At 36.1% G+C, this 22,495-nt stretch overlaps 1 protein-coding gene across 1 annotated transcript in view; it reads left to right on the top strand.

Moving 5' to 3' along the window:
* Positions 1-1,304: 1,304 nt before the first annotated feature.
* The window catches only part of HDAC9 (histone deacetylase 9), a gene marked incomplete at its 3' end in the record, with an annotated part of 936,726 nt that continues 915,535 nt past the window's right edge, over positions 1,305-22,495 (top strand). The window contains exon 1 of the mRNA XM_082846537.1: positions 1,305-1,417. Within this exon, the coding sequence (XP_082702663.1) occupies positions 1,393-1,417 (25 nt within the window). The 5' untranslated portion in view covers positions 1,305-1,392. The remainder of the gene's footprint in view (positions 1,418-22,495) is intronic.

Genomic DNA, 22,495 nt, shown 5'->3' with positions numbered 1-22,495 from the left:
GACATCTTTTTATTTAGAAGCCACTGTCAGAATGTCTGTTTGCTGGTACCGAAATCAAAGGAATTTTTTGCTCTTCATTTTTCATCTTTTTTTGTAGAAATATTGCTTTCTCATCAACCTGGAAATTAAAATTCTTTAAATAATGCTGATAAAATAAACACATCAGTATAATTTTTGAAGGGGATTTATAAAAATATACTTTTTATTGTTTCTAAATCTTAATGTATATCCAGCACAAAAGATGTGGTGAGAATTAGCCTGTTAGAACTGATGACTCTACTTAACTGTTTTTAATAACTGGCATACTTGTATTTTTGGACCTTTTGAAGTATTATAGGTATTCTTAGTGATGTTACATAGTTCTTCAAGGGAAATACGTATTTATATCCTGCTTTATACATTTGGGCAAAAATAGTAATAACACTTTCAAAATACTGATGGGAAAACGAGTCACAATAAATATGTTGGATTCTCAAGATAAAGAGATGTACAATTCTCAGAGTTACAGCATACTGTCTTTAAAAATAGTGCAATTGGGATATACTATTTTAGTAAGAAACTCATTAAGTGCAACTTTAAAAGCTTCTTTTTCCTCTTCTTTTTTTAAACTTTGACATTCCAGTAAGTTGTGAGGAAAATGTTCTTCCACTTGCTCTTTGCTGAAGTGTCCAGAAAGTCCCTTAAATTCCTTTCAAGAAGTCCATCCTGTAAGTGCCACTCCTAGAAAGAGTATGGTTGTTATTACTGTTGGCTGGAACAAGATTGCAAAAGATTTCAAGAAGAAATGGAAATTATAATGGGAGTTTTCTGTCACCCTTGTAGTTTATGGTATTTTTGTCCCATTTTTTTAGTCTATTAAGGTTTTTTTTGGCCAAGAAGTCCTTATCTCTAGAAGGAAATCTGTGATATTGATAGTTAAGAATACTATGTAATGAGATTCTTATATCCAGAATTCCAAAAAAAAAAAAATTTCTGTAATAATGATAACAGCAAACAAGTTAGTATACAATAGTAAATAGGAAACTAATTATAATAATATAAAGTGCTTTTCACAGATTCCTTCTACACCTATCATTTTATTTTGGTGTTCGCAGTATTTTTGTTCTTTAAGCATGACTGGTAAACTTGCTCTTTTATAAATGAAGACTTAAGACACCTGGGAGGTTGATGTGACTGCCTCAGAGACCCTCCGTCGAGCTGTGGCTGAGCTGAGACTCAACGCTGGTTCTCTGTGTTTCTTTTCCTGTGTGGCTTGACATAACCTATATAATACACATGCATTTTTCTTACATTCTAGGTTTCCCCTCTACCAGCTTCTCGTGGACCGACATTGCCAGCTAAAGAAAGGCTGTGAATCCGCATCCCAGCCCATCAGTTCTTCTCCTGATTCCCATGATGAGTTCACCAGTACAGTCCGGTCAGTCTGGTTGCTTCTTAAACCATTAACAGACTTAATATGAAAGATGTTGTTTTGTGTTGCTTCAAACTAAGCAATTTAAGTTGTGAAAGGACTTTTTTTTTTCCTGATGAAGATTGGTTGATATTATGAATTTTGAATTTTGTCTTCTATAGCCAATCCTCTATTACGTAAGCTTGCTTTCCACGCAATTAATTTCATTTGTGTTGTTATCTGAGCAGTGGGCTTTAATTCTTCTGCTGCAAATGTAACATTTGGATTGAATTTTATGAAGTTATAAGTATTTGTTAAATATGATTTAGGCATCTAATTCACACCCAGAGTCTTCTGACTCAATACGTGTCTGTATGTTTTTAAATGGTGTTGTGGGCTTTGGAAGTCAGCCTGTGGATTACTCCCCCTCGATCTCTTTGACACACAGGAAGGATATTTCTCTTCCCCACCCTTCTTTGCTGCCACTCCTGTTTCCTATATACATATTTAATTATGTTTAATCTCAGCACCTGCTTCCTCTGAGTCCAGTGTAAAGCGTGGCTCATGTAGTGTTGTGATCAGCACAGCTGACACCCATTTCTCCAGGAACAGGGTGTCACTTTTGGAACAAACACAATCCAAGTCTTGAGAATGATGGAATAGCTTCAGATATCACATGTTAAACATGGACAAATTTAAAAAGAATTTTCTGTTTGGATCATTATGGGAGTATTTATTTCTGTATATTCTTTAAAAAATCTTTCAGCATATTGATATCCTTGAGTTATCCAACTCTTTAGATTGAAGCTAGTGTAATATTTTATTCAGAGTTTATGAAGGGAAGTTTTTTGCCAAGATTTTCACTCTGTGGAGGGCCACACCCAGATCAGTTGCTCTGGAATTCTAGTGTCTCATCAACCTTCCTCACATCCCCAGCAGGCTGCCAGCTTGTGTGTTGAATTTGGATCTAGAAATTATTGGAGAGTATAACTGTAACTGTTGATTCTAAATGATGTAGTAAAGATATTCCAGAGTCTTTAGTCACAGTCATGATTTATAATCGGCGTTATCATCTGAATAAGAAGATGAAGAGTTACCTAGGCCTCTTATCTCTGAGTCCCTGTAGTCCAGTGGTTCTCAAACTTTAACATCAGAGGGAGGGCTTTTAAAATCAAGCCCCATCCCCACAGTTTTCGATTCAGGTCTTATGCGCGTCCCAGGAAATGCAGTATTTACAGGTTCCCATAGGTGATGCTGCTGCTGTCTGGGGACTACACTTTGGGAAGCACTGGTCTAGCCTGCTCTACTTGTTCCTTCCTCCACCCTGCCTGCTCTCCACCCCCTCCTTCCCCCACGCCGCCACCCTCACAGGTAGCCTTCTGTGTGACCTGCATTACTCATCACAATCATGGCACAGTTTTATGATCCTTTCTGTCGAGTTGAACTTAAAATGATATCTGCATTTTTATATCTATGTATTATATTTTAAATATATATTTATTTATATATAAATTTACTGTTTCAAAATTACATAATTTAAAAGAGACATTTAATTTAGAAATACCATAGCCAAACATTTTTTTTTCTTGTGGTAAAATATGTTGGAATCATTAAAAAACATACTAAAAGCAATGGGGACAAATTGGCTACGTACAGATGTGGCAGAAAACTTACTCCATTTCTCTAAGTTACTGTCTAGAATTTATACAGGGGGTTGTCTTTAATTCTCAGAAACTATGCTTCTTATATATTTTTATAATACTGTCCATGTCCCTTTATTATTCTCTACCCACCTCCCCCATGTCCTCTGTACATTGTTTGTTTACCTCCCATTTTCACTTCACAGAAGAATGACAGGTCAGATTGAATCATGGGAAAATAGACTTTTTGGCAGTGACAACTATATCCAAATGAAACATTTGAAATGGCGTTTCTACCTGGATATGTAATCTTGCAATGGGCACAAAATGCAGATCCCAACCAGGTTAATGAAGGATGAAACTATAAGGGAAATTTTTGATTCCAAATTATAATTAAACTCAATTTATAAAATTTACTGACTTTTAAATAGTGCAAGTGTAGCAATTTCAGTGTCTATATCGTCTCTCTTTAGCATCTTTCTAGCATGTATGGACTTGCACCCATTTTTTTTTCTTTCTTTTTTTGTTGAAGTATAGTTGATGTACAATATTATATAAGCTACAGGTATACGATATAGTGATTCACAATTTTTTAAAGGTTATACTCCATTTATAGTTGTTGTAAAATATTGGCTATGTTCCCCATGTTGTATAATATATGCCTGTAGCGTATTTTATATACAGTGGTTTGTATCTATTAATCCCCTACCCCTATATTGCTCCTCTCCCCTTTCCTCTCCCCCCCGTAAACACTAGTTTATTCTCTATATCTGAGTCTGTTTCTTCTTTGTTATATTCATTAGTTTGTTGTACTTTTTAGATTCTGTATATAAGTGCTATCATACAGTGTTTGTCTTTCTCTGTCTACCTTGTTTCACTCAGCATAATACACTCCATGTCCATTCATGTTGTTGCAAATGGCAAAATTTCAGAATGGACCCACTTATTTTTAAGGTGAAATACATAATCCCATCAGAACGTTATTGTAAGCGATTAGACTCCCAGTTTAACCCATCAAGGTCTATTTAAAGGTAACTACTTTGCAATGAATGAATATAGAACTATTTTGACAACCTTATTTGGAAAAGAGAATCAGTACAATGTAATGAAAAATATTTAAGACTTTTACATGTTTAAAGAAAAGTGGGCCAAATGGCAGGGAGACAAACAGGTGAGAAATTCTATGGTGATACTTAATGTGGTCTATGGGCACCTTAGATCGTTTCTCAGGTAGGTCTGTATTACATCTAATTTCATTCTAAAAGTAATGTGTTTTTTGGGAGGTCAGTGTCAGGGTGATTCTACTCTTGGTTTTCTCGTCTGATGTGTGGAACAGAAGGTGGGAGTGAATTTTTATTGTTGTGGAGGTAACCGCTTAAGAGGTAAAGTATATTGGGCAAAAAAGTTATAGAAACGATGTATATATGTAAGGAACAGCTGGTTAGAAGTAACATTTACTGAACTTTGTGAGGTAAAAGAGAAAAGGAAAACAGATGTGTGCATGCACCTGACTTTTGAGAGAGAAGAAACAGACATGATTAAAGGGGATTTGAGGTTAAATAAGAATCTTATTGTCTGTCCAGCATAGGTTGTTGGTTGTATAGGAAGGGCACGTGAATCCATGCTTTAAGGTGCATATGGAGAAGGAGGGAGTAGTATGAATAATTCAGCTTCTTGTGCTCAAGATGATAGCAACTTGTAGCATTGTTTAAAAACTCAGAGTTCCTATTTGTAAATGTAATACATAAGATGGTCAAATACACTGGACTCCCTTTCAAAAAGACAAAGTAAAATAACACCAAATACTTTGATTAATACCACATATACCTGACACTAGCTCACAACAGGTAATATTTGACAGTTGAAATCAGCATGCCCTGCCCGCAAAAGTATTGATTTTATAATATGAAAATGTCCTTTCAGGCAGCTATTTTGATGAGGAGGTTCTTGCCAGCTGTGATAATGGTTCCGTTAGAAGAAGAGTGGATGGTAAATGAGACAGCCACCAAGTGAAGCTCATTTGACTCTAGAGCTATTAAAATGTCCTTGTGTACTTTCTTTCTTATAAATACTTCTGGTCTGTTGAGAGCAGCATTATACAGACGTCTTAATCAATTATGTTTGGGAAGTTCTCATGAATGAACTCGGAGTTGAAGAAAGTCATAGCACAGGTGGGTGGGAGTCTTTTCTGTTTATTCCAAGTACAAACTGTGATCAGAGACCTGAAATGCACTTTGCATATATATAAAGGAAAATGCTGGCCACAAACATTAAAACAGTCTTTTGCTACCATTAGCCTGTATCCTACGGTACCATATATATTCTACTGGTGAGAGATAACCTAATCGTTTGACTTAGAAAAAGTGTTTTTCTCACATCTCCTTTTTTTAAAAAAACTGTATAAAAAGAGAATTAAATTGGTCTTATTGCAGTCACCATCCATTTATTTTGCTTTTGTTCCACAAAGGGCTCTAAGGAGTTATTGTGCACCAGAAAAATAGTCTCACTCCATTTGTTCCAGAAATTCTTTAATAGTCAGTATTTCAGATAGTGTAAACTCTTATTTTCCCCAGGCATTGATACAAGTCTCATAAAAGTTCTCTATCCATATTCAAATACAGTCGATATCAAATACTAAATGTTACTGTCTTGATCATATATGCAGTCAAACAATAAGTACTGATTTCTGAATATAGAATTCACTGGTTTTTATTTTAATCTTGCTGCCCCAGTAATGTTCTAAGTTAGAGCACTGGGTATTGCTTTTGGGCACTGAGAGCCTGAGTGGAGAGAGGACTACGTGGATGAGACTGGCAGCTAGCTGCTGCAGTTAAGATAGTCATTCATTTAAAACTTAGCATGTATTCTGTGCTAAGCAGTGTGTTACTCTGTGGGGACACAAAGAGTACTAAAAACATGGTTTCTACCCTATGAACAGTACCCTTTAGTGGGAGAGACAGAAGTGTAAATAGTTTTGGTCCATTCAGTGTGTTACGTATTTTAATAAATATAGGAACAGAAGTTAATTGCTTCTGTATAGCAGTATGGATGCCATTTCTGGCAATTTATTTTTATCAGGATTGCCAAATTTCAGAAGGAAAGACTTTAGGGCTTATCTACTCTAGAGTTTTCCAAACGTGTCAGATAATAAAAATCATCTGATGTACCCTCCCCCCACCCCCACCAAAAAAAGACTTACACAGTGGACCTGGAGGGGGTATTAGATAACATATTGCATAGCGCTCTTCACTGTGACTTGGCAAAGTGCCGAATTGTTCTTTAATCTGTCCAACAAGCACTAGTGTTTTTCATTGAGACTCTAGAAAAACAAATATATCATTAAATTCCATCTTAATATAGGTATTCGTCCTGTGAGCTAAACTATAGCTCAGTCATTTTGCTTTCTGATAAATAAAAATCTAGCGGTGTTGAAAACTAGAGGAGGTAATAATTTGTGGTGAAATTCTAGGGCTTATGTGTATTCTCTGCCAGCAAGCCACCCTGTTTTATGTGGAGATGAACCAAAGAGATTCTTATATTTTTTTCCTCCTCAGAACAAATTTCTACCTATTTTAACCCAGATCAGTTTTTTAGAATGATCCCAAGGTTATAGAAAACATGATTTGAGCCTGGACATTTTTAAGAATAACTAAATTCGGCTGTATCAGCCCTAGAATGATTCCAGTATGACTTTTACTTTTGATGAATCTAATTTATTGTAATTTTGATGAAAATGCACCCAAAGGAATTTTCCAAACATAGAACACAATGGACATCATGCCCCCTGGAATTTATAATGTTGTGGCCTTGGGGGCTCCTAGGTGACTTTGGATGGCAGAGTTACTATTAGCTGTATAGCAAAGTCCTATAATATTAGTTTTCAAAGCCCATTGCATATAGGTGGCTAATTTCTCTTTTCTTCACCATTGTGGGAACACTTAAAACAACTACTTCACCCCACTGAGTGAGACGACCTGGCTATTGATACAAACTAAAGGTTTGTGGCAGGATCTTATATTCTATTCCTTTTCTTTTTTCTTTGGCAAATCTTAGGCGAAAATTAGTTGAGTTTTCCCTTCATGCCTCTGTTTTGCTAAACAGCTGAGTTCTCTTATAGAAATGTAGAGTAGCTTTAACTGATGATCAAAAAGTTCTTTGAGATAAAAAATGTTATGAAAATGCTAAGTAGTATAAACAATTTGAGGGCAAGCATTAATAAAACCTTCACTGCAAGCATTTTTAAAGAGGACTGATAAAAGCTTCATGGTTCAATTTTCTAGAAGCATATGGGGCCCATAAGGCCTGCCCCTGTTTTTAAAATTTATGAACTCTTTAATGATTCACCACTTTTGCTCTAGTGCATTGCCAACTGTGGTCCCATTTAGTTATTAAGTAGGAAACTAAAACCAGGACAAAGCTACAAACAGATATCACAGTGTCCAAGTTGGTATTTTTTCTTCAATTTGTTCACAGTGTGTTACCATAAAAAATGAATGGTAAATGAAATAGAGTCGTAAGGCAAATCAAGTAGGTTATGGCTTCCTCAGATGAGTGTGATCAGCTGTATTTTTTTAAATGAAATACAGGTCAAATCTTATTACAATAAGCTCTGTGTAATTAAAATATTTTCAGGCTCCCAGACAATTATCTATTTCAAGTATTGTTCAAGAAAAAATATTCTAAGATAATGAAATAAATTAGCCCCTTGAAGTTTGTTGTAACAATTTGATCACAGAGTACGGTATTAGTGAAGCATGCTGAATGTTAATTTATTAAATATTGTTTTAGATTTTTTTGTTGCTGTAACTTCACAGTTAAGTGATTCATTCTTGTGCTATTGCTAAATCTAAACTCCTCAATATGATATTCAAGTTTGAAAGATAAACCAGAGAGAGCATTTTATTCATTGTCTAATTCCTGAGAGACAGTACTTTAAAAATGAAGCACAAACCTTTTCCCAAAATGTTCAGCTTAAATTTACTTTGCATATTTATTTGTTTTCCACTTTGCTTTTCACAATTTATTTTTGTGGGTAATTCAGTTTATATATTTCTTATTGTGTTCATTATTGTAGCACTAGTTCAAACAGACAAGAAGGTTATTTCTTGTTCATACAAAGACTAAACAGGTTTTCCTGAATGGTAGGTTGTTCTTTTTCTAGTGGCTATTCAGAGCCCAAGACAGCTTCTAATTTGTGACTATACTTCTTCAGCTCATGGATTCCAAGGTTAATGTGTGTCTCTACATCAAGCTGATGGAAGAGAAATGGAAGAAGTGGATTGTGTATGAAAAGTTTCCATAGGCATGTTGCTTCTGTTCACATTTCATTGGGTAGAATTTAGTCACATGCCCACAGCTAATTACAAAGGAGGCTGGGAAATGTAGTCCAGCAGGAGTCCAGGAAGTGGATGAAACAAGTTTTGTGAACAGCTGGTTAGTCCCTACCACGTTTGTCTTAAACATTTACCTGGGAGTACCAATGTGGTATTGCATATAAGAGGTGGAGTACTTCCTATTGTACTCTTTTTAAAAAAAATTTTTTTAAAGTTTTTTTTGATGTAGACCATTTTTAAAGTCTTCATTGAATTTTTTACAATGTTGCTTCTGTTTTATGTTTTGGTTTTTTGGCCTCGAGGCATGTGGGATCTTAGCTCCCTGACGAGGGATCGAACCCGCACTCCCTGCATTGGAAGGCGAAGTCTTAACCACTGACTGCAAGGGAAACCCCCTTCCTAATGTACTCTTGATTAAACCAATTATTAAAGAGTTAAGTAAGATTCCTTTAAAGAGATAGAAACACATTAAAGTCCGGACAAATCAGTTTATCTACATTTTCTAAGAGTTACTTAAGGGAATCTTTCTTTAGAATCATGCTAGGTAGTGAAGCAGTGTAGCTATTAGAAAATTCAAGTTCTTGTTGTTAGTGGGAACTTTCCAGAAAATGGGAATAATATGTATAATGTAGAATATTATGTTTCCTTAACTAGTGTACAAAAGTCATGTGAGTGCCAGCTGAAGACTACAAAAAAAATATCATGTCAGTTTATCTGAAATTATAGTTGCGTGTATACTGAGGAAGAAGTAATATTCACAATTCTTATGTTTGCTTTTTATTGCATATTGGAGTCACAGTTTTAAACAACTTCATAGTTTAAATATTATGATGAAAATCTAGGCCAAATAAGCAATGGTTGATAGATACTTGTTTTACATTGATTTTTTTCATGAATGCAGTTATAAAGCAATTCTAGGCTTTTTGAAGATCCATGAGCAAAATTCGGTACTTCTGCAAAATACACATGGACAGCCTTTTGTTTATAACATCTGTCATCGTTTGAGAATGTCAATATATAAGCAGTCTTCTCTTATGACTTATTGTCTCTAGTTTGTTGTAAGGTTAGAAAGTGAAGAACTGTGCTAAATAAAATTGTTTAGTAAGATAAGTTCTATAAGTTCTGGGGAAATGTACAAAGATCTCTTTTATGAGCAAAATACATATGTTTGGTTTTTTCTTACATGTTGTAATTACATTTTTAAAAAAATGTTCAAAGAGCTTGTTGTTATGACGCTGTTTACTTTATTTATTTATTTTTATTTTTATTTTGGCCACGCCAGGCAGCATGTGGGACTTCCCCAACCAGGGATGGAACCCGTGCCCACTGCAGTGGGAGCGTGGAGTTTTAACCACTGGACCGCCAGGGAAGTCCCTGTAATTACACTTTAACTGTCTCCCTAACCCTTTTATTTTCTTGGTTCTTTCTAGCTTGCTATATAGAACAAGAAAATTCTGAGTTTTTAATAGGTGAGGCATTGTTACAGGTTTGATTTTGTCACGCTTATCCTTGCAGATTATGATCAATACATTTTATCAATGCATGTTCCGTGTGTTGATTTGTGTTTCTTCAGAGGTACTTTAATATGCAAAATGAAAGACTCATGACTAAATTATTGGTGAGTTTTTCTTTAAAATCTTGTATTGATTAACGGGAAATAGTAAAGCTCTGAGGTAGTCTGTGAAATGGTTTGAAGTCTTTTTCATGATAACTTTCTGGCATTTGATTATATAAGGCTCTTTCCTTTTATGATAGATGGTTGCTTGTCAAGCAGCACTGAATAATTAACCTTTTCTTCCAGACTTTTAACTTCCGAGAGAACTTTCTCTTCATTGTTGATATTATAACTCCACTGGCAACTGGCCGAGCTGGGGAATTTCCTCTGGAGTTACGATTTGCCCTAATAATTTTGCCCTCCTTGGAATTCTGTGAGTCCTGAGAGAGGGCAGATAATCATAGTTGCACACATGTGGGCAGTCATCTTTTATCTTGCACTCTCAGAGGAAATTGTTCTTCAGAAAGAAATGCTGAAATGACATATGAACAAATCATTAATAAGAAAAACTAGTTATGAGGTTTGGGCTCTCTGAGATTGTAAGCATGTTTAATAAAAGCTGGTGACACCTTCTGGGTCTATTGTTATTGGAAAGGCTGCTTAATTACCTTACTTATGTTTTTCTGATCTTGAGATTTCGAATGCTTTCTGGAGATCTAAGACTGCTGTACAAATGGACGAAGCCAAAACTTTATCTTGAACCTCTCTCTTAAAAATCTCTATCTGGTAGGAAAAATATTTGAAGTCATTATAATTACTTGTTTGGCTTGTCACTGAGATCCCAGATGTCTGCCCAATGTGTTCATGGATGTGGACGTTTTGGAAATATCACTGTCATTTAGGGCATACTGTTGTAATAAATTATTAACCCAGTGATAGTGAAGTAATTCTTCCTGAAGTCCTTTCTCCCCTCATTATATGTTATATGAAATAAGTATTATAATTAGAGATATTTTAAAAACCGCTTTAAGAAAATAAGAGCGTATGACTATGAAAATTATTTTTGCATTGTTTTTATAGTATTTTTGGTTATATCTGTATCTTTATGCCTATAATATGGTGCTTGACTTTTTTAATGGAGAATTGAATGTATCTTATTTTGGCTTTATGTTTAAAGTGAAACAATAAACAGTAAAACAGATTTTAAAGTAATAGTATTTCAGTGAAAGGACCTAGAAATTAGTAGAAAATGTCAGGAAGCCAACTATAGAAAGAGGAAAAAGAATATATACCATAACTTGTGTTAGGTAATGTGTGCTCTTGAATTTCTGAATTTCAATAAAACATGTCAAAGTAAAGTTCATTTTCCCTTCTGTTGGGAGAATTGATAATCCGCTTGCCCATCTGCCTTCCTACCTTTCTGAGTTTTCTTTCTTTATTTTGCTTTTATGCTGCGTAACTCTAAAAAGGATTTGGGATCTGTATAATAAATTTAAAAAATAAAATACATGAAAAGGAAAGGAAATGAAGGAAAATCGGATAAAGTAAACACCTTTAGTACATATACTCAGGTTCTGTAAAGTTGCTAGAAAAGGAATGGATTTGGCTCTGAACTTCCTGGTAACAAGTCTGTTTTCTACTATGAGATTACTCTTCCTTCAGCCTAAATCTGATCACGTCAATTTCACCTCTTTAAGAAATGTCAGTGGCTGTCCATAACCTCTGCCTGAGGTATACCGGTACCCTTTCCAGATTTAGCTTCCTTTTTCTCCTCAGTGAACCCTGAACTCTGTTCTGATCACCATGTGGAGATGCATGCCTTTCCCCAGGTCCTGCTTTCCTGCTTGCAGACCTTTAAATGCACCTTTTTCTCATTGCTGGGAGTGCCTTTCCCCCAAACCCTCCACCTCTCCAGATCTTGGGAAATGTCTTTATTTATCCTTCAAGACATGACTCCAATTCCATTCTTCTGTGAAGCCTGCCTGGGTGACCCTTGGCCTCTCTGACATCTGCTACCTCTGTTAATTATGGAACTTATCTCCTGATGCTGGGGGTTGTCTTAGTAATAGCTCAGTAGCAAAGTAAGCTTTTGAGAGCAAGGCATATCTTCTCGATACTTTTTTCTTTTGGCATAAAATAAAGCAATTGGGGCTTCCCTGGTGGCGCAGTGGTTGGGAGTCTGCCTGCCGATGCAGGGGACACGGGTTCGTGCCCCGGTCCGGGAAGATCCCACATGCCGCGGAGCGGCTGGGCCCGTGAGCCATGGCCGCTGAGCCTGCGCGTCCGGAGCCTGTGCTCGGCAACGGGAGAGGCCACAACAGTGAGAGGCCCGCGTACCGCAAAAAAAACAAAAAAACAAAAAAACAAAATAAAGCAATTGGCTGTTTTACTCCTGGTTGCTTGCTTAGTTAACCAGTACGATGCCAAGCATGTAAAAGGAGCCAAATAAGTGAAGAACGAAGGGCTTTCAGAGGAGGCCTATGGTAGTGGTGCTATATCTGAGGGTGGGGAAGCTGTTGAAAATACCTGAGCAAAACCAATCTGCTCGATCTCTGGAAAATAATATCCCTTCCCTTTCTTTCTTTTTACGTGTTCATTTGTTGACTTTCTGTTCTTTTCACTTCTGAATGATGGTTTTGAGATGTTCTTTTGCCTCTCTTTAGTTCTACCCATTGAAATGTTTTTTTCTCTTTCTAGGGTAGCTTTTCTGTCCCTCGAACAATAAACATTGCAATAGGGTGCTTATTGTTTGCAAGACTTGCAGCCGCATGCTCAGTTCCCTAAATGCGGAAAAGTCTCTAAATTTGGAACGGCTTTAGCTAGCACAGTGGTAGAAGCAGACCTACACCCTTTTTTCCTTTTAGTACCTTGGAGCTCTCCCTGTTGCAACACTTGTGAGCTACCTCCCTCCCTATAAAAAATACACACTATAGTTAAGAATAGAAAAAAGAGTTAAAAGGATTTTGAATTGTGATTAAGCAGGAAATTGTTTTAAGTTCGTTTAGAATTCATTGGTCCAACATTCTTTAAACTTTTAAAAATTGATGCAGTTTTTGCATACTGTATTATTAAGAGTAACTTTTTATATACTTGGTGTCTGAGGACTTTAAGTACAATATGTATAAGGGAAAACAGCTGGTTAAACAACTTATGACTTTTCAATCTATATGTGTTCAATTCCTCTTATTTAAGATGATGAGCTTATAAGCACATTAATATAATAGGTGAATTCTTCATAGAGATTAAATTAGGATCTTAAACTTTGTGTCTCCATTAAAGATATGTTTTTGGCTTGACAGTATTGCAGTATAATACTTGATGGACAGAGTGATCTCTTACTTTGGCATATATCTAGTCATACAGCGTTCCTTTAATATCTGCAAGGATGTTCATTTTCTAAAGATCATGAAAGGAGCAGATGTGGAACAGGCAAGCACTGCATGTCTTTCACTCACAGTTCTCTGAGGTACGTCGTTGGGTAGGTTTTTGTTTGTCACACACATAACAAGTATGTCTTTACGCTGAATGATGCAATGGTCCAGCCTCCTATGGGGTAGCATCCACTGACAATAACGCCATAACCCATTAGTTGATAGCAAACTCCCTGAATCCATAGAAATTTGCTCCAGTCTAAATGAGTGACTAATTTTTAAACTACAAGGTAAACCTGAGGTCCTTAGGGAATAGGGACATGTGAAGTTGGATTGTTTATTTTGCTTGTTATAACTGTAGGATCATTAAGGAAATGTTTACATCGTGTTGTGGTTATATGTTCTTAACCAATATATGAGGCGAAGAGGTTTGATCTTTTTGCTTCTGCTTCCCTTATATTCCTTAGCATTCTCTACCCCACCCACCAACTCCTGTAAAAAAAAGAGTTAACACTCATCAGGTCTAAATAAACCCATATCTCTTGCTTTGAATACTTTGTTACCTTATCTATCTATTAATGAGAAATTATACAAATGCATATTTGAAGTTATTAGTAAAAGCCCAGGGACTTAAACATAAGCTCTGGAAACAAGTGTTACCTGTCACCTATCTGTTATTCATTAAATCTCCCTTTGTCCCAGTTTCCTTATTTAGAAAATATGTCATGACTTTGCTATATTGGTACATGAAAGGTATAATTGTAAAAAGCATAGTAAAGGATCTAGTGTTCTTTTAGAATTATTACACATAAATTTGTAATTTTTTCTCAACTGGAACTTGAACTATCCTTTTGTGAATGTCTCTGTAAACTCTGATGTATATAGGTCTTTCCACACTGATGAGAAAGACCATCATTTCCAGGTTCTATCACAGTTTCCAGCTTTGTCTCTGTCGCAATTTTGCTCGCTTTTGAGCAAATAAAATTATACCTTTCCTCTTTCTTTTTATATGCCAGCTCCCTGCTCTGTCCCACCCCAAATAGTGAATGACTTTGTTGCCTTGCTTCACCTTTCTGCTGTGGGTTTTTTTTTTTTTTTTTTTTTTTTTTTTTGGGGTATGCGAGCCTCTCACTGTTGTGGCCTCTCCCGTTGTGGAGCACAGGCTCCGGACACGCAGGCTCAGAGGCCATGGCCCACGGGCCCAGCCGCTCCGCAGCATGTGGGATCTTCCCGGACCGGGGCACGAACCCGTGTCCCCTGCATCGGCAGGTGGACTCTCAACCACTGTGCCACCAGGGAAGCCCTATTTTTGTTTCTTGTCAGTTTAACCAGATCGTTTCCCATGCTGGTCTTGTTCTTTTTCCCCTCATTATTCCACAGTCTGAATCTAGCAGGTTTACTTGAAGGTTTCAGGTATTGAATAAAAAGAATTTCAGAATAACTTTATGGTTGTGTCAAATATTTTAATGTTATACTGTTATATTTCTTGTGCCGGTTTTCATGAAGCCACATTTTTCTCATTAATTTATAATTTCAACTCTTACGATACTAACGTCATACCTACATTCTTAACAAAACACTGCAGAGCTCTAATCTGTATCCTGTATGTCCTATTTTTTTTCTAGTACTATAATTGAGTGCTAGGTATAATGTGGTCTTTTTACATGACTTATCTCACCTAACTTTCTAAGGAAAATTGATGGAATTGGGAATCTCACAGAAGTGTTTGATTAGAATCAAGGGAAATCAGACTAACTTGTATTCAAAGTCAAGACTGGCTTTCAGAGTAAGTAGTTTTACCATTTGAAGTAAAAAAAAGCTTCATTTATAGATAGCAATCAAGGCAAAGATGTCCATCACTCGGTTGTTTGAAAGACATTGAGTTAGCTAGTGATTCTCAATTTGGACTCTGCCTTAAAATCATCTGTAGAGCTTAACAAACAAAAGCAAACCTGAAATGGGACCCCCAACCTCAGTGATTCTTACTTAATCGGACTTCTCTGGGGCCTAGGCATGGGTATTTATTAAACCTCCAAAGTGATTATAATATGCAACCAGTGTTGAGAACTACTATTAAAAGAAACATCAGGGAAGTACAAAAGAGTAGGAGAAAGTAAATAAATATAAAATTCTTACGCTTTAGGAGATGGCATATAGTTTCTAAAAAAGGAAATATTGGCTAATTAGTTATGAAAACTAAACTCTTAGTTCTTTATTTTGAAAGGAGACAAATTAATCTCATTTAGATATTAATTGTTTCAAGGATATGTGAGAATACATATTTGTACATTTTAAAAAAGCCTTTTTTTCTGTGTTTCTAAACTGCCTCATTTTCTTATTTAAGATTGTTGAATCTCAACTATGCATCTAGTCTTCTCCCCCATTATTCCAATTTATGAACTCTAAGTGTACATTAATTTACAAATGAATAATTCAAAATTAGTGGAGTGAATGTGACACTTGCAGGCAATGAAAAATTCAGTGATTATCTTAGGTGTATTTTTCTCCATAATGAAAGCATGGTTACTGTTACAAAGTGATGTTTGGTCACTGTGTACAAAGTGCCTTGATCATTCTGGTCCTGGGCTGCTTTCTCTGTAAGACTGAGATATCATGAACTGCTGAATAGCAATGACTGTGTTTTGAGTGTTCATTATATTTCAAGTTCTAAGTGTGCCACATGCTGTATATGTGGTATCTTGTTTAATCATAGTGGAAACCCTATGGAGTAGGTACTATTTTCTAAAATCCCCATTTTAAAGATGAGAAACTGGCCTCAGAGACATAAATAACATGTCCAAGGTTGTACATCTAGTTAGAGGTAAAGTCATGATGTGAATTCAAGCAGCCCAACACCATGGGCAGTGGTACAAGGTTACAGTAATACAATATGAAGATGAATTTTTCTGTTTAACCAATTGGTTGAGATCAGAAGTTAAGGCTTGTACCTTCTTCACTGGAAAGCTTCCCAAGAAGCCCATCCTGATATTTCCCAAGAGAATGGCAGATTTTTCTGTGGAAGCTAACAGGGAATAGGTGAGCTACTGGCATTAGTGTCTGCCACTGGCACTGGGCTAGCTGGAGGATGGGTGTTCTCTGGTGCTGGTTGGGTTTTGAGGAAGGAGCAGTACTCTCAAAACTTACCAAAGCCCTCAAGATTCTGCTCTACCCTTCACTTCCAAATTGTAGAAGGGAACACTTAGGGTGGGAGGAAGCACAGAAGAGAGCTCATTTGGGATAACATGAATGGGCTTGAGGAATGTAGATGGGAAACTCTGCAAACTTGTGGTCAAAAGACCTCAGTTAAATTCATGACTGTGACACTCATGCCCTAAAGGTCACTCAACTTCTCTGAATCTCAATGTGTGCATCTTTAAAATAGAAATGGGATAGTAGTAACTGAATTCCTTAACTCAAGGGGCTGAAGATTGAATGAGATAATATACTGTAAAAACTCTAAATAAAGTATAAGATTTTTAAAACTATTAATGTTAATAAAGCAGATTTTTATTTTCTAGCTGGAAGCCTTTATTTCTTTAACATGCAGAATAAAAAAACAAACCAATAAAACCCGAAAAAAAAAAGACTTGTACTCTACAATGCTACTTGATTTAGAATGTCCTCACCAAAACACTTGGACTGGCTTTGACTTCCCCCAAGTGTTCAAAACCCCGAGGCATTTATGCAGTCTCTAAGTGCACGAATTACTGTCTAATGGGCAAATCCCATGATCTTTTCTCAGTCTTCAATAGAATTTCTAATAGCAGTAGTAATACATTCATTCAACAAGTGTATATTGAATGCCTACTGTGTATCTGGAATGGTTTTAAGTCATTGAAAGTAAAAGTCAGGGAAAATAAAAGCAGGCAAAAATGTAATTGTCTATTAAGTGCTTACTATGGATCAAATGTTACATATAATATCATTTAATCTTCACAGCAGTCCTCTTTTACTAGCATGATTTATAAATGAGGGTACTGAAGTTCAGAGCACTGAAGTGACGTGTCTAGCGCCTACTAGCAAGGAGATGGTAGAACTGGGATAAAACCCCTATTTCCTCTCCCAGAAAATGACCTTTCTTTTGACCACTCATTTATTAATTTGTTTGCTCATACTTTACCTGGTCTGAATCCTTTTAACCTTCTTTCTTTCTGTGACCATAACAGATGTCTTCTTAGCCACCTGTGCTTAAAACCATGGTGCCATTTTTGATACTGTTACTCTGCTCCCCTCCATATCAAATTGGCTTCAATCTTGATTGACTCTGTCTTCCATTTTTGTTGCCAACTTTTAGCACTTATTACTTCTTGCTTACAACTATTATAGTAGTCTTCCAACTAGTCTATTTTTAGTCTCTCCTCCATTTAGCCTAGTTGTACAATGTTGCCTAGTGACTCCTACAAAGCACAAATCTGGTTATTTCCTTTCCCACAAATCTTCCATGGCTTGCTATGGTCTACAAAACTTGCCAATACTCATGAGCTATTCCTAGTGTCCAGGGTATAGGGTGAACCACATTTCCAGCCTTCTCCCTCAGTGTGCTCCTTCCCATACATGATATCAGTGTTTTTTAGGCTCGCCTGATAAGAAGCACCTGGAGTTATTAAAACACAGGTTCCCAGGCCCTACTTGAACCTACTGAGCCAAAATTCTCGGGGATTTGCAACGCCTTGTGGGGTGTGGTAAGGCCTGGTGGTCCTCAGAGAGGCTCAGAGCACAGGTACACAACTGTGACCACCCAAGGATTCCTGCTAACACTGTGTGTTGAGGAGATCAGCCAGGACCACCTGACATTATGACACTTAGTCATATCTGAGTTCTCCTGGCCACTCGTTCACACACATCACTAAGGTGCAAACCAAGTGCTGAAAAACCTAAAGCCACATTAATTAAAGTGAATTTTCCAAAGAGGTGATTTTCTCACATCTATATGAGCATGAGATATTTTGTGAATAAATATGAAATACATAAAGGAGTTTAACTTGTAAATAAATGTTTAACTAGCATATGAATTGTCCCATTTCTAAATTATATATATACAATATATATAATTTAGAGAATGAGAAAGACAGAGACAGAGACAGAGACACAGAGAGACAGAGACAGACATAGACATACACATGTATACGTGTATGGCTTGTCCTTCCCCAGAATTATACAAGCTGGATTATAAAAAGACCCCTAATATTGCAAGGTAAAACTTTCACAAAATAAGGTTATGAAACAAGTGACAGATAATAACGAGAAAGTAAAATGGAGTAGAGTCATTGTTCTGTAAAACTTTCTATATTATCAGTGAAATGGCTGTTAAGTAGTACATTGAAATAAAGATCTTTGCTTTCCTCTTGTTCTTTTATCTTTCCCAGTTTGCACGACTAATAAGCAAAATTACCTAGTTTTTAAAATCTCTTATATTATCATACTATATATATGTATATATATACACACACCTGTTTTTCTTCTCAGTAATTTGTCTTTCCCCAAATTCCTTTTAAATATAGTAATTTGAACCCAACTTTTAAAAATTCCAAGTAAAATAGTAGCATGTAATTGTTTTGTTTCTGGAAAGGAAAAATTAGACCCTTTGGCTATCATACAAATTAGGCTTAGAAGTAAATATGGATAGATATTTAATTGGAAGGTGAAGAAATCATTTTAAATCCCTAAGTAAAATAAATTATTTAATTATATATTCCAAAAATGATCAAGTAATATGAATACTAATTCATTATTTTCTGCATCTAGCCATTCCTCCATCCATTTATCCACAGCACATTTATTCAGTACCTACTTTGCACAGTGCCAGAACAGATGTATACGCTTAAAATTTTGCTATGCCTTGATATTCACTGAATAACACTGACTTTCTCAGAGCTGAAGAAGGATAGATGGATCTGTGTCACCTAGCAAATGCTAGGTTGATTTGCTTCTACATTAAAATACTTTTTTTATATTGATGTAATATTTCAAATATGTATGCATTTTTATTCTCCTGTTACTCAGCATTATGAAATATTTTTTGAGAATTATAGTCACAGTATGCTTGGCCATGAAGTTGGTGGATCTACTCTCATCCTGGGTGGAATGTTCTCTTTTTCCAGGTGGGACAGGCTGGTCCAGGATATGTGCTCTTAATCAGTTCCCTGACCTGCTTTTATTGTACCAGCATTCAGGCTTTAGTCACCTCTGATAAAGAGGGATTGTATGTGCTGTGTGTGTTTGTACCTGGCTTCTGAGGCTACTCTCTTTCTTGCCAGGGAAGGCCATGCTTTGCACACCCTAGGAGAGCCAGTGAGGGAGGCTGTTGTCCTTGGTTACAGCTCTCCTGCTCCAATGGAAAGCGGCTGGGGTTTGAAGCTAGGTAGATTCACGTGTAAATCCTTCACTTCCTCACTTTTTGATCTTGGAGAAATTATCATCTCTGAGCCTGTTTCTTCATTTGTATAATGTAGAGAATATTATCTGTCTCATAGATTTTTACCCACTGTCAAAAATTTACTTTCCTTTCACTATCAATAAATATTTGTTAAATGCAATTAAGTGATAATGTTTTTGGAATTACATGTATCAAAGTAATTGGGATTATTTGTTTTCCTGTTTGGTTCCTGTTATGGGCTGAAATTTATATGTTGAAACCCATTCATATATTGAAGTTCATATGTTGAAAATTTATATACTGAAGCCCTAGTCCCCAGTGTGATGATATTTAGAGGGGGGTGGGCTTTGGAGATAATTCGGTTTACATTACATCATAGACCCTCATGATGGCATTAGTCCCCTATAAGAAGAGGAAGAGGGAGAGAGAGATTTCTCTCTCCATGAGCATATACCCAAGAAAGGCCGTGTGAGCACATAGCTAGAAGGCACATCTGCAAACCAGGAAGAGGGCCCTCATCAGACACCAAATCTGCCAGCACCTTCATCTTGGACTGTGAGGAATGAATTTATATTGTTTAAAACACTCAGTCTATAGTATTTTGTTACAGCAGCTTAAGCAGACTAGGACAGCTTTTACTAAATTTCTTATGGACTCCTTAGGGCATGAACTATAATTTGTACCTTTGTTTAGGATCCCCAGTATTTAGTGTACTACCTGGTACCTAGGACTCAATAAATCACTGTTGAACACAACTTAGCTGTAAAATGGTAAATCAGTCCTCATGTTCTTATCATCATCTACAGCCTCTATTGATCACTTTCCCCACCACACATACACAAAAAACTGTGATGGTTTGGATGAATAGGATAACGTAAAAACCTACAATTTGATCAAAAGGCTCATAGGGAGAACAGTGTGATATAGTGTTCACCATGAGGTTAGGTATGAAACAGAATGGATTTAAATTCTGCCTCTGCTTTTTATTAGCTGTGTGGGTGAAGAAAAGTTACCTAACTTAACAGTTTATTCATCAGATAATCTTTGCAGACCTGTTTTGAGCATTAGATGAAGTCATGTAATAAAGCAATGTGAAGGTTTTCTGAGTAGTTTTATCATCCTGTGCCATTACTGAAATATGTTTACACTCTTTCTCAATTCCTGAAAGAATGATTTTAGATTAACCTAGAGAACTCTCTTTTGAATATCTTTCTTTGTTCCAAATGTATTTCCTTGTGGCAGGAAGCGATAAAAACACATGGCACAGGCAGCTAGTGACTGAAGAGGAAGTTAATGGTGTTTGTTTTCCCTCCAGAATTAGTAGTTCAAAAATTAAAAATAAAAATATGTCTTGCCAAGTTTGGAAAATACAGAGAATGCTTGGATTATAGGACAATGGACCTAAGTTTTTGACATTAGTATTTGTCTGATATCTATGAACTGATATGCTTTTTAAACTTAAAACTTGGAGGTTTTACATTTTATTTTATAAACTATAATGATGAAAATATTTATTTTTATAATTTGTTATAAATTATAATATAAATATAATTTATGTTATTATAAATTATGAAGAAGAACTTATTTCTTTTTTACCCTGTAGACTTAGAAACCAAGAGAAGATTTAGAATAAAGCATCTTGAAATCATTGACAAGCACAAATGATACTGTTAGGATTCCATGTCAAGACTGTAATACCTTTGCAGAGATGATATTTTAGGTGGTTTTTAAGCTATAATGAGAAGTAAACAAGGCCTTTCCCCAGATATATACTGAAAAAACTCCAGTTGTGATCGAGAAGAATTGTCTTACTCAAAGCAAGCTCATTTTTCACAAGAGATTCCTACACACCACTAGTCTGGGGCATTACTAAAGATGGTGGAAAGGAGGTGGGATGAGGTGGGGGTGTTGCAGCAGAAGGCAGCCAATTAAGAAAATCTACAAAAGTGACAATAGATGCTATTCTAGAAAGTCAGAATATTCTTATTTCAGGAAACAGATTCTATAGTTTGGAAGGGAGAATGCACCTACTTTGAAATATATTTTATTTAATTAAAATCAAGATTTATGTGGTTTGCTGCCACTGCATGAGTATCATTTTGACTTTTGCCTGATTTAGCTGTTGCCTGATGGTTTACAAAGATTCAAATGTACTTCGTTATGAGTAGAAGGGGTTCCTTTGGTAGATGTTTAACTTTTTATTGCAGAATCCCTGTGGCTTGCTTCTGCTGTCGGGTTTGGCAGTATTCATGCACCCTGGGAAAATCACTTTTAAAGCCGTTTGAGTGGAAAAGATCATGAGTATTTACTGTGAAGAAGAAGGGAAGGCAAAGATGTTGTAGGGATTATATCATGATTTTTCACTTAATGAATTGGAATCATCTAGTCCAGTGTTTTCCAAACTGCATGTCATGAACTATTAGTGTGCCATGAAATCAATTTAGTGGTTGCAGGTAAACAATGACATAGAATAAAATACACTACAGCATACCAGAGTGCACCCACATTGTAAGATTTAAGGGTTAATTTGCAAAATTGATATTTTTATATAGAAAAGCATGTTTCTATATATGTATAAATATGCATACTGCACTTAATATGAAATGTATTTTTCAGTATGAGTAGCAGTTGTAGAAGCTTGAAGCCTATTGATTGAGTCCTCCCATTTTTCAGATGAGGAAATTGAAAGAGGCTGACTCCCAGTTGATTTGAGTGGGTCTCCTAGAGGTAGCTTATCTATCAACAAACAAGTCTCTCTCTTGTTAAGAATTTTGTTTTGATCACCTATACATCTTATACATTCTCTGCCCCATACTTTAAAATTTCTATATTTTTGTCAGAAGGAATTGGGTCAAAGATATTGATTCTGGGGAAGATGAGTCTTCACTGA

This window comes from Leucopleurus acutus, assembly GCF_964270905.1.
Source record: "Leucopleurus acutus genome assembly, chromosome: 9".
In the NCBI taxonomy this organism is placed as follows: Eukaryota; Metazoa; Chordata; class Mammalia; order Artiodactyla; family Delphinidae; genus Leucopleurus; species Leucopleurus acutus.
This window is presented reverse-complemented; position numbering and strand designations above follow the sequence as displayed.